The 17,871-nt window shown below is 56.4% G+C and overlaps 1 protein-coding gene across 4 annotated transcripts in view; it reads right to left on the reverse strand.

The window, feature by feature from the left end:
• The window catches only part of CDH4 (cadherin 4), a 467,814-nt gene that overhangs the window by 140,044 nt on the left and 309,899 nt on the right, over nucleotides 1-17,871 (reverse strand). For all 4 annotated transcript variants that reach the window (XR_010384997.1, XM_031433527.2, XM_031433526.2 and 1 more), the window contains one exon: nucleotides 497-717. Coding sequence is in view for 3 of the 4 variants with exons in the window: in XM_031433527.2 (XP_031289387.2) it covers nucleotides 497-717 (221 nt within the window). In the remaining variant the exon portion in view is untranslated. The remainder of the gene's footprint in view (nucleotides 1-496; nucleotides 718-17,871) is intronic.

Genomic DNA, 17,871 nt, shown 5'->3' on the forward strand with positions numbered 1-17,871 from the left:
TAAGGGCCTGGGAGGGTGAATTCACCCCTCCCGTCCATGCAGCTGAGTTCGAAATGAAGTGGGATCGGGGCGGGGAGGCCGGATGGCACCGGCGGGGATGTGTCTAGTGAAGCGCTCTCTCCTGCCCCCTCCCACCTCTCTCTGGACCAGTCCTGCACAGGCCACTCCTTGCAGGGCCAGCCCTTGGCCTCGGTTGCACTTCTCACCCCTCCAGGCACTGGGAGCCCCGGGGCTGGTGGCTACAGCCTCAGCAGGGGTGCCAGTGAGAGATGGAACCGTGGGGCCCTCGTTCAAGAGTATTAAGACGGTCAAGGTGGTGACAGCTGTGCATTAAACTGGGCGGAGGCCCAAGCACTGGCCTGGGGGCAGCCCTGCCTGGGGAAGGTGGGAGGTCGGGGGGCCTCTGGGCCAGCACAGCCCACTCGGTGTCAGCCTCTGCACCAGCCACCTGAAGGAGAAAGGGCGCCCACCCAGCCCCCACGCGGTCACGCCTCACCTTGTGTCCCGAGTGTGCCGTCTGGGCCACCAGCAGCCGCACCACCGCGTCCCATCGCTTGGCCGTCCGGCGGTCCCGCGCGGTCACAGTGAACGCCACCTGCTCCGAGGGGATCCACAGCTCCCTGGCGGCGAAGACCGTCCCGTCGGCCCCGACTTTGAAGTCCACATTGTTGGTCTCATACTGCGTCCCCTGGGTGCCCAGACAGCTGCTGAACGTGACTGCAAGAGGAGGGAGGAGAGGGTCAGGGCGGCCGGGGGCAGGCTCCCAGCAGCCGGTCCTCGGTCTCTAGCGCTTCTAGGATGCAGCGGTTTAACTGGTATTTCGACCTTCGGTGTTGGGTTTTCTCTCTACCCCCTAGGGAACTAGCTGAAGACTTAGAAAAGGGGGCGGGAAGCAGCGGATACCCTGCCATGAGGTCTGAGACACAGCTGTTCTCCGTTTCTGCAGCGTCTCTCCTGGTAACGACTAACTCTGGGTTCTACCGGCGCCGGGCGGCGCGCGGTGGCGAGTACCCCCACCCCTTCAGCGGCTGCCCAGCGACCTCGGCGCCGCCAAGCGCTTTCCCCGTGAGGCGGCCGGACTGCTGACCCCGCTCTGCTTCCCAAACGTGAGTTAGGCACCGAGTTACCAGCCCCCCCGAAGGGCTCCATCGCCCGGCCGCTCGTGCCCCCGCAGCCCCGCAGGAGGGGGCACCGTCACTGGGCGCGCGCTGGGGCGTTTTTCTCCGTGTCCTTTGCCGCCGCTGCCCAACGCCCCGGGGAATTACGAGGCGCCCACGGGCGGTGCCACATTCTGCTGATAAAAATGACGGATAAAGTTGCCTAGTGTTTATAACGATGTGGGTGTCTCGGCAATTACGGCGGGAGGACTGGTTTTTGAAGCAATTTCACTGTCACAGCTTACGTGATTTAATTACTATTTATTCTAGAAACTAAAAAAAGCCCCTCGCTGTTACATTTGAAAAAGTGCTCCCCTCTCCGCCCTGTGTTCACCTTGTGTTGTTGGCGGCCTTGAAATAATAAATAACGTGTATGTTCCCTCGTCTCAAATACTCCACTCAGACCCCTCCCCGGCTCCCGGCACCTCCCGCTCGTGGGTTTAATATAAAAGTGGTTTTAAATGAGATGAAACCAGGGAATCCCACGTGTGTACCGACTCCAGAGCCGCACAGACAGGGGTCCTCGGGGGACGAGGGCCACCAAGGGACGCCTGGGCTGTGGCTCCGTGGAAATATCCCCCCACCGAGGGAATAATCACATTTTTTTCAAGTGACAGGAAATTCCAAACTGTTTTTATAGTACCTTTCGCCCCAACGGTAAACAAATTAAAATCAGCAACAAACTGAGTGGATCAATCATTTCTGATGCCCAGTTGTCACTGACAAAGATAAAAATGACAGCTCTGTGATGGCTGGGAGATTAGCGCCAAGTACATCAATAAGCCCTTTGTTCTCTGAAAGCAAATTTCTAATAACACGAATGAGACTGGACAGCAGCGGGCGGGGAGCTGTTCATATTTCTTCAGGATTGAGTGACAGTGCAGATGTAATTTAAAAAAAATAGGCACAGAGGTTTGGGGGCCCCTGAGGGCAGTGTGGGTGCTGCTGTCAGAGATAGCAGAGACGCTGGAGGTGCCCCGGCGGGAAAGTGGGGCACCGCCTGCAGGAACCTGGGACCTGTCAGGGGACAGACGCCGTCGGGGACGGGAGACCCTCAGGACATGAAAGATGGTGCCGCCAGTGGCGCTGTGATGATTGAAGGGAGGCTTCTCCACGCAGGTGCTCGTAACGTCTTTTCAGCCTGTCTGCCTGGGACCCTCCAATCACCAGGGAGCACCGAGGCTTTGGGATAATGTGTGACCAAGACTTGGCTGAGCTGCTCAGTCTGCCAGGTGGTCTCACCATCTTGCCTGGGGTTCCGTCACCATCGGTGAGGAAGCACGAGCTGCAACTCGGCCACGGGAAGTTGGGGGCCAGGCTTCCAGAAGGAAGGGAACTCAGAAGGGTGCCGTCCTGCGCACTGCTGGGCTGCAGTCTCTCTTTCGAAGGGAAAGAGCCATAAAGTACATTCTTCTGAGACACCAGGGGGTTCATGGCACATCAGCACTGAATAAATGAACTCCTGTACGAAACCCTAAGAAACGTGAGTTTAAATTAATTGTTCAACGTGTGGACGCTGCTCAGAAGGTTACAAGCACGGTGTCTGGCCACAGAAACGGCGAATGAGCTCCGAGAGGGCAGACCTTCCAAGAAACGTCTGACGTCTTAGGGCAGGAATGACTCCTCTCACCCAGAGGCCCTTTGTCTTTTCCTGCGCATTGTCCTAAGGAGGCTTCCCTCTTCGCTTTGGCCACCGGGAAGCTCAGAGGCAACGCTGTAGCTGGTTGCTAGCGGCACTGAGTCAGTTACCTACCACAGCATGTTCCACCCAATTTTCTCTTTGTTCATCTTCAACCCACTTCCTGCCTCTTGCTTACTTTAAAATTTTCAGTCTGCTTCTATCTCTGCAGGGTAAACACGCTCCTCTTTTAGGGGCCAGAGTGCTGCTGGGCCGTTGCATGCCCACGAGCTCTTGCTCAGGCCAGTGGGGTGCTGGGTGAGGGGTGAGGGGCTGGCCGTGGCCCCAGCATGAGGGCCTGAGAGAGCCCTTCCTCCTCGGAAAGTTCCCAGACTGGATCCAGACAAGACACCGGGACCATGACGGACGGTGTGGTCAGGACCCTGCAGGTTCCTGGCAGTGCCAGCTCCCACCCACCGCTCTGGGCTTGGCATGGATGTCAGAGGGAAGTCACTGGACCCCAGGCTGAACCAGCCCGCCCCGTGGTGGCAGCCCCTTCCCACCGTGTCACCCCATTCTGGATTCTGTCACCTTCCCTCCCTTTGTCCCTGGAACTCCTGATTTCCCTGCTTCTTGCTCGTGTCCTCCAGGACTGCCAAGCTTCTTAGGGCAGGGCGCTGCCCTGGCTGCCTGCTTGCAGTGCCCCTGGGGACAAGGACAGTGCTGGCACAGAGTCAGGGTGAAATGAGGCTGGGTCTCCCCACGATGCCCCTCCCCAGGCACAAAGGGACCAGGGTTCCCAGTCAGCCAGGGCGCTTTGTGCTCAGCCCAGAAATGCCACATGCCACCTCCTGCACTGTCTGCCTCGGTGCAGGGTGAACGCAGGTTCCTGAGCTTGGGGGGCCTTCAGGAGCCCCTGTAAGAAGCAGGGGAGATGGACGTGACCCTGCTACACGCGACACTTCCCCACGGGAGAGGGCCACGCAGGACTGCTGCCACCCGTGCTCCAGGCCACAAAAGTGAGCAACGCAGTATCAGCGTGTTTGCCTCCTACTTTTTTCTCTTTTTTTTTTTTTACGTGGGACTTAGCACATATGACTCATTTTTCTTAATGTATTTGCTTTGATCTTCTAATTTCTCAGTCTTCAGGACACCAAAATCCTACAGGATTCTCGAACAGCCAGCACAGTACTCAACAGTAAAACACTCAAAACCTGCCCGCTAAAATCGGGGACAAGACAAGGCTGCCCACTATCACCACTCCTATTCAACACAGTCTTGGAAGTCCTAGCCACAGCAATCAGGCAAGAGGGAGAAATAAAAGGGATCCAAATTGGAAAAGAAGAGGTAAAAGTGTCATTATATGCCGACGACATGTTACTATACATAGAAAACCCTAAAAGGTCCACACAGAAAGTACTAGAGCTGATCGAAGAATTCAGCAAGGTAGCAGGTTACAAGATTAACATTCAAAAATCAGTTGCATTTCTTTACACTAACGATGAATCAACAGAAAAAGAAAGTAAAGAAACAATCCCCTTTAAAATAGCACCCAAAGTTATAAAATACCTAGGAATAAATCTAACCAAGGAGGTGAAAGAATTATACACAGGAAACTATAAACCATTGATCAAGGAAATTAAAGAAGACTTTAAGAAATGGAAAGATATCCCATGCTCCTGGATTGGAAGAATCAACATTGTTGAAATGGTCACACTGCCCAAGGCAATCTACAGATTTAATGCAATCCCTATCAAATTACCCAGGACATACTTCACAGAACTAGAACAAATCATAATCAAATTTATATGGAACCATCAAAGACCTAGAATTGCCAAAGCATTACTGAGGAAAAAGAAAGAGGCTGGAGGAATAACTCTCCCAGACTTCAGACAATACTGTAGAGCTACAGTCATCAAAACAGCATGATATTGGTGCAAAAACAGACGTATAGACCAATGGAACAGAACAGAGAGCCCAGAAATGAACCCACAAACTTTTGGTCAACTAATCTTCGACAAAGGAGGCAAGAATATACAATGGAATAAAGACAGTCTCTTCAGCAAATGGTGTTGGGAAAACTGGACAGCAGCATGTAAAACAATGAAGCTAGAACACTCCCTTACACCATATACAAAAATCAACTCAAAGTGGATCAAAGACTTAAACATAGGACAAGATACAATCAACCTCCTAGAGGAAAACATAGGCAAAACATTATCTGACATACATCTCAAAATTTTTCTCCTGGAAGAAATAAAAGCAAGAATAAACAAATGGGACCTAATGAAACTTACAAGCTTCTGCACAGCAAAGGAAACCAGAAGTAAAACAAAATGACAACCTATGGAATGGGAGAACATTTTTGCAAATGAAACCGACAAAGGCTTCATCTCCAGAATATATAAGCAGCTCATACAACTCAATAAGAAAAAAACAAACAACCCAATCCAAAAATGGGCAGAAGAACTAAACAAGCAATTCTCCAAAGAAGAAATACAAATGATCAATAGGCACATGAAAAATGCTCAATATCACTAATTATCAGAGAAATGCAAATCAAAACTACAACGAGGTATCACCTCACACCAGCCAGAATGGCCATCATTCAAAAGTCCACAAATAACAAATGCTGGAGAGGCTGTGGAGAAAAGGGAAGCCTCCTACACTGCTGGTGGGAATGCAGGTTGGTGCAGACACTGTGGGAAACAGTATGGAGATTCCTCAAAAGACTAGGAATAGACTTACCATATGACCCAGGAATCCCGCTCCTGGGCATGTATCCAGAAGGGACCCTACTTCAGGATGACACCTGCACCCCAATGTTCATAGCAGCACTATTTACAACAGCTAAGACATGGAAACAGCCTAAATGTCCATCAACAGATGACTGGATAAAGAAGATGTGGTATATTTATACAATGGAATACTATTCAGCCATAAAAACCAACAACATAACGCCATTTGCAGCAACATGGATGCTCCTGGAGAATGTCATTCTAAGTGAAGTAAGCCAGAAAGAAAAAGAAAAATATCATATGAGATCTCTCATATGTGGAATCTAAAACAAAACAAAACAAAAAGAAAAAAACATAAATACAAAACAGAAACAGACTCATAGACACAGAATACAAACTTGTGGTTGCCAAGGGGGCGTGGGAAGGGACAGACTGGGATTTCAAAATTGTAGAATAGATAGGCAAGATTACACTGTATAGCACAGGGAAATATACGCAAGATCTTGTGGTAGCTCACAGAGAAGAAAATGTGACAATGAATATATGTATGTGCATGTATAACTGAAAAATTGCGCACTACACTGGAATTTGACACAACATTGTAAAATGACTATAACTCAATAAAAAAATGTTAAACAAATCTTATGGGATTCTCTAGAAAACTGTTCCCTCAATGCGTTAGCGAATACCAGCATATGGAAAAACTCCCATCCTGACTTAAATTCGGATTATCCATCTTGTCTAGGGCTTTCTGGGAAGTGACCTGTTTCCCAAGCACCAGGCACTCTGCCACTCAGGCGGCTTTGTCCCCACTTTGCAGATGAGGAAACCGAGGCTCAGAGACGTCAAACCTCCTTGGAGGGGACAGGACGGGGAGGAGGGGTTGGGACCTCCCCCGCAGGCTCTCTGGCACCAGCCTGCCCAGTGGCTGTTCTAGGTGAGGTCGGTGGGGGCCCCTCAAATGTCTTAAAATGTTCTCATCTACGTCCTCGTGCCAGAACTTTCTGCTGGTGGCAGAGAACTCTGACCCTGGGTGGTGCCGGTGGCTGCTCCCCAAGGCTGTGGCCTCCCCAGGTCCCCGCGGGGATGGTGGAAGGTTGCCTGTGGCACCGGCCCCTCTGGGACTGCGAGGTCCCAGCGCTCAGCGTGGGGAGGAAAGTGGCTGCACGGGGAGAAGGTGCCTGTGTGGAAACCAGCTGCGGGGCACGGAGCCGTCCCGGGGAGAATCTGCTTGCAGGGGAGGCAGCTCCTGCTTCCACAGGGGCGAGGACATAGGGCCCACCGGGTGCTCGATGCCGCAGCCAGACCTGCCTCCTGCCTCTCTCTGGGGCTTGCTAATTACTTCCATTAGTTTTAAACACACTTGACAAGAGACAGAAGGAATCCTGAGAGAAATTAAGTCCAATTGTTTAAACGGGCACAGTCACACCTCGGAGGTGTAGCGGCCGCGGCCTCAGGCAGCGGCCCTGGAGGAGGCGGGGATGCCCCGGAGTGGGCCCTGGGGGCAGGACACAGCAGCACCTGCCGGAGGATGCGGCCCAGGAGGGTGGGAAGACGCTGCATCCCGGCCGTGGAGGGCGCGGGGGCTCCGGGCGCAGGTGTGTGCCAAGCCACACCCAAGCCCAGGCCCCGGGGGATGCGGCTTGACGTAGCGCCGCTCCAGCCTAGTCTCTGGGGCAGCAGCAGAGGCTGCGCGGGCCGCGTCGTGCCCTCGGGCCGGTGTGCTCGTACCCATCGAGGGAGGAGGAGACGGGGAGCAGAGGCGCCGGGCCAAGGCCACTCGTGGCGTTCAGGCCTCAGAAATCTGTGGGGCCCTGGGTTGGTCAACTCGTGTCTGCCAGCACGTCTCCCCCACCCGGCCAAGCATTGCTTTGAGAAACTCTGGGTGTCCTAATTTAATGTTTACGGCACCGCGTAAGGATCGGGGCGCCGACAGGAGAAGCAGAGCCCCCTGCCCGCTGGGACTGGCTGCATCACGAGGCTTAAGTCTCAGAACGGTTCTGAGCCCACATAAGGCGAGGAATTTCTCCAGGTTCCGGGACGAGTGCACAGTCCTTTGTTCAAGAAAACAGAGATGCAGGTGTCTGGGGAGATCAGGAAGCGGGTGGTGAGGGAGGCTGCAATTCCAGGTCTAAGGAGGGTTATTTACGCGACAGTTCTGTTCCCAAGCGGCTGAGGTCTGCTTTTCTCGCGAGGAAATCCCGCTGACGCCCCAGCAGAACGAAGCTCAGGCCTCTTAGGCGGGTGGCGTCTCTGGTGAAACCCTCCCACCCGCACTCACAGAGGCGCAAGCAGAGGCTGACGGAGGCGCGTCCAGGCACAGACGTGCCAACCTGCCAAGGTGCCCGGGTTTCGGAAGTGCCCGGAGCAGTCAAACTGCCGTGGTCGGCTCGGAGGGCGGCGAGGCGAACGGCTGACCACCGCATGACATTCCCACGCTTAGAAAGCCGGGCCGGGGGTGGGGGGACGTTCTCCACAGTGAGGGCCGGGGTCGTGGCCCCGACTCTGCCCAGCGTCCCTGGAGGGAGGAAGGACGCTTGGTGCATAGCTCCATCTCGGGGATGTGGGAGCCACCCTAACGGCCAAGGGTGCGGGGCTTCCTTGAGGGCCTGGAGGGGGTGGGCCTGCCCGGACCTTTGCTATCTCAGCCAAGTCCATTTGATTCTTTGGAAAAATGGGAGAGGTTTTCTGACTGTTAAGACGTCTACGATCTTGTTGAACATCTGGATTAACAAGCCTTTCAAGAACTAACGTGAACATTTGGTGAATTTTCATTCATTCACTCCTTCATTCATTCACCACTGACTTGGTTGTCACTCAGGTATCCCGTGAGGCACCTGGAGTGAGGTGTCAAGCTGAACCTTTGCAAACCTGTCAGGAGTCTGTGAATTCCATTTTCCAGAAGGGGAAGCTGAGGTTCAGAGAGGTGCACCGGCCCCCTGAGGTCCACGCCAGCAAGCGGCAGAGCCGGTGCTGAGGGGGTCCCCCAGCCTCGTGCCGGAAGTGCCCCTTCCATCTGGTGGTGGACATGACCACGGCCGTCCCCTCCCGAGTGACACAGGCCAGACTGAGAGACCGCGTGCATCATCTGAACAGCACCGCTCCCCCCGACACCTCCGCCCCCCGTCACCCCCAGGCCTCCGATTCTCTCCAGCAGCTCTTGCTACCAGGAGAGTTACGTGTGAAGCCCACAGCCAGGTGTGGGCTCACAAACACGCAGTCATGCCTACGCTTGAAGCCTCCAGGAGAAACGCAGTGCGTGTGCGCGGACAGTCTTGGGGACGCACGAGGGCCGGTCAGGTGTGCGGCTGTCATTTTCTACGCTTCCTGGTGCCCGCCTTCCTGGCTCCCCCGACGGTGATGCTCAGGAGGAGAGGGTGAGGCTCGGGGGGTCCCTGGGCTGCCCGTAGGAGACGGTGCACGGGCTCTGGACAGGGCTCTACGCCGCCCACAGCTGCGTCCAGGGGTTCTCACTGTCCCCAGGGGTGGGGATGTCACTGCCACCAGTGTTGCTGGGAATAAGTGACCCTTCCTAATTCAGCAAGTGCAACTAACACGTCTCTCGTGGGGCCTGGTGACAGCACTAATGGGGATCGTTGTAATAATGACGGCTCGGTGGCTTATCGAGGTCCTACCACCCGCCAGGCCAAACCCAACACCCAGACCACACTCAGCCCCCACAATTTGGGCAGGGACAACTGTCACCCGCCTTACAGGTGAGTGTGCTGAGGGACAGATCAGGAACGTCAACCCCCAACGTGGTCTCTGTTCCGGGGGCCTCGGGGGCGGGGCTGCCAAGAAGAGATTCATCGCCGTCTCAGGCGGACCCATCCATGGCGGGGTTTAGTGGACGGACACCTGCCTCCCTGGCGGTCACCCCAGGAGCCCCCAGGTGCTTTTCTGACTTCGTGGCGCCTCCCCAATGCCCGGCCGGCCCCAGACAAGCCTGTCGCTACAAGAACGGGGTGGGTTTTCAGCGCCCTCCACGGCCGCCTCTCTTCACTGGCTCCTCCTTCTGCGGGGCTCGGCTGCGCCACCTGGGGCCAGGCTCCCGTCTGAGCGCCCGCGTGCGGGAGGTGTGAGGAGGACGGTGCTGACAGCCAGGCTGGGGGAGCGGGCCTGGGGGGACCCTCTGCAACGTAAGAAGCAGGGCCGGCTATTTTTAGACCCACCAGCCTCTTGTTTTTAGCTCTTGCGCACGAGGACTGAGCTAATGAAATCACCCGCAATTAAGGCCCAGGTAGAGAGACAGCTCTTTCCTGTCCCCAGAGGCCCCCTCCCTCCTCCCCTCCCCTCCCCTCCCCCACCTTCCCTCCCTTCTCTCCCCCTCCTCCACTGTCCTCTCTGCAGGTGGGGAGCCCGTGAGAGGAAGGGGTGGCTCTGGAGGGACCCCCAGACCTGGTTTACGATTTTACTCCATTTTACCAAAAGGGCAGTTTGGGACTGTTTCTTGTTCTCTGTATTTTAAAAGCATTTAAGAGGTGCCGGCTCTGCTGACCGCCCCGCCTCCCAGGGTTTCTTTCTCCTGTCAAAGCTCCCACAAAGCTGTTCCAAACACCTAGGGAGGACATGGTGTTTGAAGCTGGGTCAAGGTTTGGGAGGGCGGCTTCTGCTGACCACAGGGATGGTGATCCCAGCAGCGCGACCCCGGGGTCAGCCTCCCACTGCAGCCCCTCCCAGCCTGGGGGTGAGGGGACCCCAGCCGCACCTCACGCAGGGACAGTGCACCAGCACCCAAGGAATAAAGGAGCAGATCCAGGAGATGCGTCTGCCCCTCTGTCCATCTGTCTGTCCACGTGCTGACTGGCCTGGCTCACCCCTCGCTCGCTGCTGCCTGCTCAGCACACACCCACCGCCTCCTCAGGGAGCCCCTGCTCTCCAAAGAGGGGGGGTGCCCGGGGGCAGAGTGAGCCCCTCTCCTGTTCCCGTGAAGGGAGCCAGCTGGGCGGGACGTCAGGGCGGCTTAGACGGGGTTCGGAGCCCAGCGGGGGGTAAGGCAGACCGGGCGTGGGGGGGCGCGGGGTGGCCAGGAAGGCCCTGGGACACGGGGACGGCGGAACGGACTGGGCGGTGAGTGAGGACGGAGGGTGGGCAGAGGCGTGGGCCCGGGCACGCCCAGCACACGCACACCCAGGGAGCGGCTCCCTGCTCTCCTGCACACGCGTGCTTCCTGGGGGGCAGGCCTGGGGGCTGGCACAGACGGGGTCCCTCCACGCTGGGGGTCTGTGTGTGGAGGGGCAGGTTGGTGCAAATCAGGACGCAGATCACACATTAACTCGTCTATGCCCCAGAAAGCGGCCAAGGGAGCCTCTCCTTCGGGGCTGCTGCTGCTGGCCCGAGGGGCCCGGCTGGGCCCCGCCTCACTGTCTGTCTGCAACGGGGAGGGACCCGCGGTGTCTCCGGGACGGTTCTGCTGTGCGGCGTCAGGACGAGCCCTGGTTTCACCACCGTGACTCGGAGACAGAACTGCGAGGCTGCAGCTGGGCGAACGGCCGCAGGCGTCACAGGCCTGAAGTGAGCCCCCGCGGCGGGAAGGACTTCTCCCAGGTTCTCTGCGCTTCCAGATGCGAGGCACCCACGTTTCCAAGTGAGGGGCCTTCACGGGAGTCCAGGCGGGACGTGGTGCCTGAACTCTGTGGCAGCCCCCAGGCTGCGGCCCAGCTGCCCTGGCCCCGAATTGAAGCCACCAGCGCCACGAGAAGGGGCACACTTGTCACTCTGGGACGGGGACACTCTGTGAAGGGGCCCAAGACAGTGTAGAGCCCCCGGCACCTGACAGCCCCTCTGGCGGGCACACCATCCGTCTCCGTTCACTGGGCTGAATCCAAACCTGACTCTGAACTTTACTAGCTGCTCCCTTTGCAAACACACTTGGGTTGGCGGCCAAATGTTTTTCTAAAGTAAATAAAAAGAACTCAGGACTCGCAAACACACATCCCCCTCCTTCTCAATCACCCTGACTGCCACCAGCAGCCTCCCCCTGGTCTTCCCTTGTCAGAACCACCGTTCTGGGCGCATTCATTTCATGCTTGGCTTGGAGATATTTGGGGACCTCCTTGAGATGAGCAGACCCCTGGGGTGCCTGTAACCCAAGGATGCAAACCTCCTCAGGGGCCAGGGGAGCCTTGAGCAAACGCAGTCAGGCTCCAAGGCAGAGGCAGCTTGCTGGGGGCTCCGGGGTGAGGGGCTGCCTGATCTTGGGCCTGGGGAGGGAGCCTGGACAGGGACTGAGGGAAGCAGGAGCTAATTCGACCAGGCACAGGTGCCCCAGGCAGAGCCACCTGCCTCCGGCCCACCTGGGCTCTGAGAGACCCTGGGGAGGAGTCCTTCAGGAGTTACGAGGCCACGTGCGGCACCCCTGAGAGCTTTCCAGGATGGGCTTCTCTCCAACACACACTTTGAGCTCTGATGGCTGGGACTCGGGGACACGTTTGCTAGGCTCAGGACGAGGAACACAGTGCTGAAGAGTGAATTCTACTCTGACACAGAGAGAAAACACGATCCTTCCTGTAACTGTCTTCCCACAGCACCCCCTTCCTCAGCCCGGGGCTGCCCCAAAGGAAGCAAAGGCCCAATCACCTGTTTGGTTGTTCCTGGTCCAAATCCTGCTTCTGAGGAGCACGTAGGAACAGGGCACATTCTTTACGGGTCACAATATTGCTGTCCGAAGAAGGCCCAGGGCCCTGGGGCCAGGGCCAGTGTCGGAGGGGCAGGGACATGGCTTCTCATATGTGGCCACGGTGCACACGGTGTCTCTCTCAGAAATCTCCACTAGAACACACCAGCGCCTGGGAAGCCCTGCAAGGGCCTTAAAATGGTTAGATCTACACCATTTCTACTACCATTGGAAGAGATGCATATTGGGAACTCAGGATGTATCAGTCAGCATGAGTCTGGGTTAAGCTGAAGTAACAAACGGCTCCCAAAGCACCTGATGTGCTGCTGTGGGCCAACTGGGAGGCCTTGCTCTGCGGAATCCTCAGGGACGATTCTTCTGCTTGCACGGTCGCCAAGGCCAGGAGCATCTGGTGTTGAGAAACGGGAGTCACTGGCTCTTGAGTTTCCTCCTGGGAGGGATGTACCTGGCTCTCGCTCCTAGTTCACTGGCCAAAGCAGATGGCACGGCCAGCCCTAACTGCCCAGAAGTGGGGGAGTGACATCCTGCCATTTGTCTTCAGGAAGAAGGGTGGACTCTGTCAGTTACACGCAGCAACAATGTAACGTAACATGTACGTAGCAACTAACGTAAGGACGGCGGCTCATGTGACTGTCACACAGTTGCTCCCGCACAGACCTGCCTCAACACCTCCAGCTACAATGAACAAAATGGCAGTTAGAAAGATAAACACCCAAAGCAAGTCCTGTATCTGCAGAAACAATTTTACAGACGCCTCCCAAGCCACTGCCGTCTCGCCTTGGCCCAGGGCGCACAGGTCTGGATGTGTCCCTGCAAAGGCTCCTGATCTCTCTGCCTTTTCGGATTGTTCTTCCTCTCCCATTAGACTGTAATATCTGAAGGCTGAGGTCGTGATGTGGCTACTTTTCTCGTCTTGAGCAGAAAGGTGACGTTCAGGGAGCCCTCATCCGCTCCTGCACACCCCATTTCTCCGGTGAAGGCCAATGGGGAATGCTGGCCGCTACATCCCAAAGCCGCTGGGCTGGGTCTTGCAGGAAAGTGTCTCTGTGATTCCCGCCCATTTAGGCCACACAGGGTGGCTCAGCGCCTGGCAGGAAAAACAGCCAGATAATGACGTCATTTTGGAGGCAATGGATCCTGGCCTTACACGGCCCTTGTCTGGATCCCCAGACCCCCACCCAAGGCTCCCTTCCAAAGCCTTGCCCACGGAGCTTTATGCAAATGCAGCGTTTATCCCGGGGTAATTATCCCTTTTACAAGTTTGACACGAAATCTTGATAAAGAATTGTCTTTTAACATAGTGGCAAAGAAGCTCAGCCAAATGCATAAAAATTATATGACATTTACTCCTGACTGTAAATTAAAATTTACAGAAAGGTCAATGAACCAGGAGTGATTTTTTTCGGATAACTTAGACAATGAGGACTGGGAAGGCTGGAGGCAGAGGGTGAGCCTCAGGCTGCCCCGTCCATCCAGCCCCCATGCCCTGGCCCAAACTCAATTTGTCCCCAGTGGGCCTCACTCCTGCCAAATGCACATTAGAAGATGGTGAAAGAAATTTCTGGACTTCCTTGGAAAGAAAAGGCATCTCTCAGAGAAGGGCAGCCTTTTGACTAGACTCTGGCTCCCGAAAAGAGAAGACAGGTGCAGGAAGCTGCAAGTCATCTCATGGAGTCCCTACTATGTGACCAGCACCTACTATGTGCACTGACCATGGCAGGTGCAAAAGGGCGTGGCGTGCTGCTTTGCCGAGAGCTAAGGCCTGGGAGCCAGTTGGACGAGCTGTGTGGCCTTGGAGCGCTCGCTAAACCTCTATGATCTTCATATCCGATCCAGCACAATCACCTTCAAACCACGAGGCACGAGCCTGTTACCCACAGTCAGATTTACGGACTCATTGCAACAGGGGAGAAGCCAAGCTAATGGTTACTCTCTCGTGTCAAGAGGAAGTAATGACCTCTACCTTGAAGGGTTTCTGCCATAATTCAACGAGGTGACGCAGGGAACAAGCCCGGCACAATTATGCCTGGAGGCCCCAGGAAGCTGTGACGCTCTCGGTGCATCTCCCCCAGCCGCCCCCGCCAGCTCGTCTCTCCCCGCGTCCTCTTCTGTGACCGAGAAACACAGGAAGATACAAGAGCAAGACGATGGCTTTTACAACCACAAGACGCAGAGGGGTAACTTCGATGTCTAAGCTCTGCGCGGGAGCACGGTGCAACGTCTTACCACCTTTCTCCTTTTAGCAAAAGCAAGATGCTCCCCCGCCAGCCGCGTCTTTATCTCAACAGTCACGGCTGCAAAGGGTATCTTAATTTAAGAAACAATTATGAGTGAACCATAAACTCCTAGGAATTACCCATGCTTTAGAAAGGAAGAACAAAGGGCGCCGACAGAAGACAAGGACCCCGCTTGTCGCAGGATATTAACCCGGATGTTCACAAACACTTTGGGGGCCAGAATCCCCACGTCCCGCCCAGCACCCATTGTTTCTCTGGGAGGGGCACTGGGTCGGTGGCTTTGTAGGTGAGCAGTCTAAACACAACTCCGTGGATTTTGCAGTCACAGCTCTCAGGGCTTTTGTGATTTAAAGCAGCAATTATGCACGAGATAAAGACCCAGAGAAAGGACCTCCCCTCGGGCTGGGCGGCGAGGGCAGCGCACGGAGGTTAATGCTTTGGTGAAGTATTTCCGCTGTTACTTCACGCAGCCGTCCTGCAATGTCTCTGATGTTTTCGCACATTACGCACTCTTCCGGCGGAGAAACAGCTTGCGTTTTTGAAAGCAAGGAGGAAAAACCTAACAGGCCTCCGCGGCCACCTTGTACCTTGGAAGATCCTGCAATGAGGCTACAGCTTGGAGATGCTTTCCATTCAGGCACCAAGGAGAGGGCTGCGTCTCTCTTGTGCTGGTGATGGCCAAGACTTAAAAACATGGCCAAGACTTCAAAAAGGATCTGGTTGGAACCCTCGGAAGCTCCCTGTCTGGACGAGTATGTGGCTATGATTCGACCCCCAGTTGGGCTGCCCTTCCTGTAGGAGGGCCCTCCTCCACACTCAGTCTCATACAAGGGGAAGCCGTCGGGACGCGGTGTCCACCCGGTGCGGGGCCGAGACCGGACAGGGTGAGTTCCAGGGGCGGCAGGTGCCTCGCCCACTGCTCAACCCTTCCGGAACGGTAACTGGGCAGATAATCAAACCCAACCTCCACGGGTGCCGCATCCTCTATGGCCTGAGCGTGGTGGTGAGCAGGGCGGCGGGAGGCTTGCGGACCCAGCAGCATCCTTGGAGCTGGCCACACACTCTTGTCTGGATGAATGCCAGTGTTCTGTCGAGGTCCTGGGGCATCTGGCACCACCTGTGCAGGTAACACAGTGGCACGTCTACCCGGTGGGTGTGCGGACCCCAGTGCAGCCCAGGATTCGGGGGAGGCGGTCCAGGAGCTGCCCCAGCAGATGGCGGTCCTCCTTCTGCATTTGGTGGGGGACACCTGAGTTGTCACCTCAGATACCCACGGTGCTGCGTTCCCATGGTCCCACCCTTCTGGGAAGAACAGAGCCAGGAGGGGGTGGGGGATTCAGGAAAGGTGCAAGTCTGTGCTTCCCCAGGGCGGCTCTGGGTCAGCAGGGCCCTGGCAGCCTCAGCCTGTCTCCCCTGCACCTTGAGGGAGAGGGTAGCAGGACCCCGACGGCTCTTCCCCCAGCCTCCGCTCAGTGCGGGACGCGGTCTTCCTTCTCTGTGACGGGCAGCCTAGCCCAGCTTGGCTTCCTAAGACGCGACCTAAAACTGTACCTGGAACCCGGCTGAAGTCCAGGGACGTAAGTGCTGGCTGTTTTTTTCAGGCCGTGCAGCCTACATTTGAAAAGCATCTTTTTTTTCTTTCCGTATTTTCTGCACCTGCCCAGAGTAGAGAGATCAGGCTCTTCTAAAACGTCAGGGCGAGAAAATGGCCAGGCGTGGCCACGTGAGGGAACAACCCTGTTCAGTTGGCCCTGGCGGCGCAGAACCTTTGGGCTTCTGTCTCCTGCCCTCAGTTGCTCGGTCACCAGTCCCAGGGCCGTCCCTCTGAGTCTGGACGATTCAACTATTTGTTACCATTAGTTCATTAACATTAAAAAAATATGACTTCCTGCCTACTCGACACAGAATTCTGGCCACCAGCACTGGCTGGGAGCTCAGAGGCTCTGTCTGCTGGCGGCGGGGGCCGGGGCACAGGGCACTGCACTGGCACCGGTAACTGGCGCCCAGCGCGTGGCTGGACGCGGGGGCACTTCTGTGATGGGGCCGCCCCCTCCCCTGCGTCGGGTCGTCCTGGCTCACTCTTGCAGCCCTTCTGACCGCTCAGACCCTGCCTGTGGTTTTGGGTTAGTCCCCGGGAGTGGACACTCCTGTACGGCCACGGATGTGCTGGCAGGACTGTTTTCTGCAAATGGGCCTGATGCAGACCTTAAGCTGTGGGGGGTGGGGGTGGCCGCCCCACCCAGGCCGCTTCCCTCCTCACCACAGCCCAGCAAGCCCTCCTGAAGCCGCTGCCCTTGCAGCCTGAGGGCCCAGAGGCGGGTGGGCTGTGAGTTCAGGCTCGCTGATTTGCATTGTTTTGATTACAAGTTGCGTAAATCCGCACTTGGGAGGGGTTCTCTGCCCCAGGGGAGAGGACTCACGAGCCTCACAGACAGAAAGCCTGGCAATTCCTTGGGCTGCCCCATTCATCCTCTGGAAGCTTCCGTCAAGACTAAGTGCCCTCGGTGTCACTTCCTGGGACTGGGAGCCCCGGGAGCCCATGGGCCGCACCTTCTCCCAGACGCCGGGCCCAGAGAGGTGAGCTCACTTGTCTGAGGACGAGCTGGCAGCAGAGGGACTTCCCACCACCAATTTTTCTAGAAAGTTCTCTGGCTTGGTTTTCATCAGCCCGGGCAGGGGGCACTGCCCGGGCTGGGAGAGCCGGCTGAGAAGTGCTGAGGGCAGTGGGAGGCCCACCCACCCGGGTTCCTGATCTGCATCCCCAGCCCCTCCCAGACAGCCCCCAGACAGGTGAGGACCATCTTCCTCGGCCATTGTTTCAAAGTTTTAAACTCGCTGCTGGTGGCAAACTTTCCGCTAAATACGCAGATGGTCCTGCCTGATCCTGTTAATGGAAAAGCTCTCACACGGCTACAAAAACAGACGTGCTCATCTGTTTCTCAACATTTTGAAAAAACCCTACAGAGGTATAAGGTGCTACACAATGAGAATAATTAGCTTGTGCCATCTGCGAACAAAGAAAGAAGCCAACCTCCCCACCGCCGCAACGCTATTTCAGGCTCGCATGGACGCCGAGGGCGCTGGGGGAGCGTTGCCCGCCACGTTCCCATCCGGGGCGCCCTTTCGCCTTCATTCGCTCAAGAGAATGTAGGAGCAGCTCTGGCCCGCGCCTGTGTTCACCTGTGATTAACTGGCAATAACAATCGTCATTAGAAAGGAGTAAGTTGACATTCTTGACAGCCCTGACTGAATCTGCGACTGCAGCTGCCTGGGAAGTGGCCGGCGTGGCTGCAGTCTCAGGGACCGGCCACTCTCCCCGGGAGAGGGGTCAGGTGCGCCCCGGGCTCGTGATGTGGGCAGCCCGCCACGCTGTCCGGGTGTGGGGTGACGGCTGGCGGGCACTGGGGCCCTGAGGTTGTCTGTGCACACAGGCCTGTCTCCTCCGCGGGTTCTCTGAGGGATACGGGCTGGGCCTGCCTCCCTG

The sequence above is a fragment of the Camelus dromedarius genome, chromosome 18, assembly GCF_036321535.1.
Source record: "Camelus dromedarius isolate mCamDro1 chromosome 18, mCamDro1.pat, whole genome shotgun sequence".
In the NCBI taxonomy this organism is placed as follows: Eukaryota; Metazoa; Chordata; class Mammalia; order Artiodactyla; family Camelidae; genus Camelus; species Camelus dromedarius.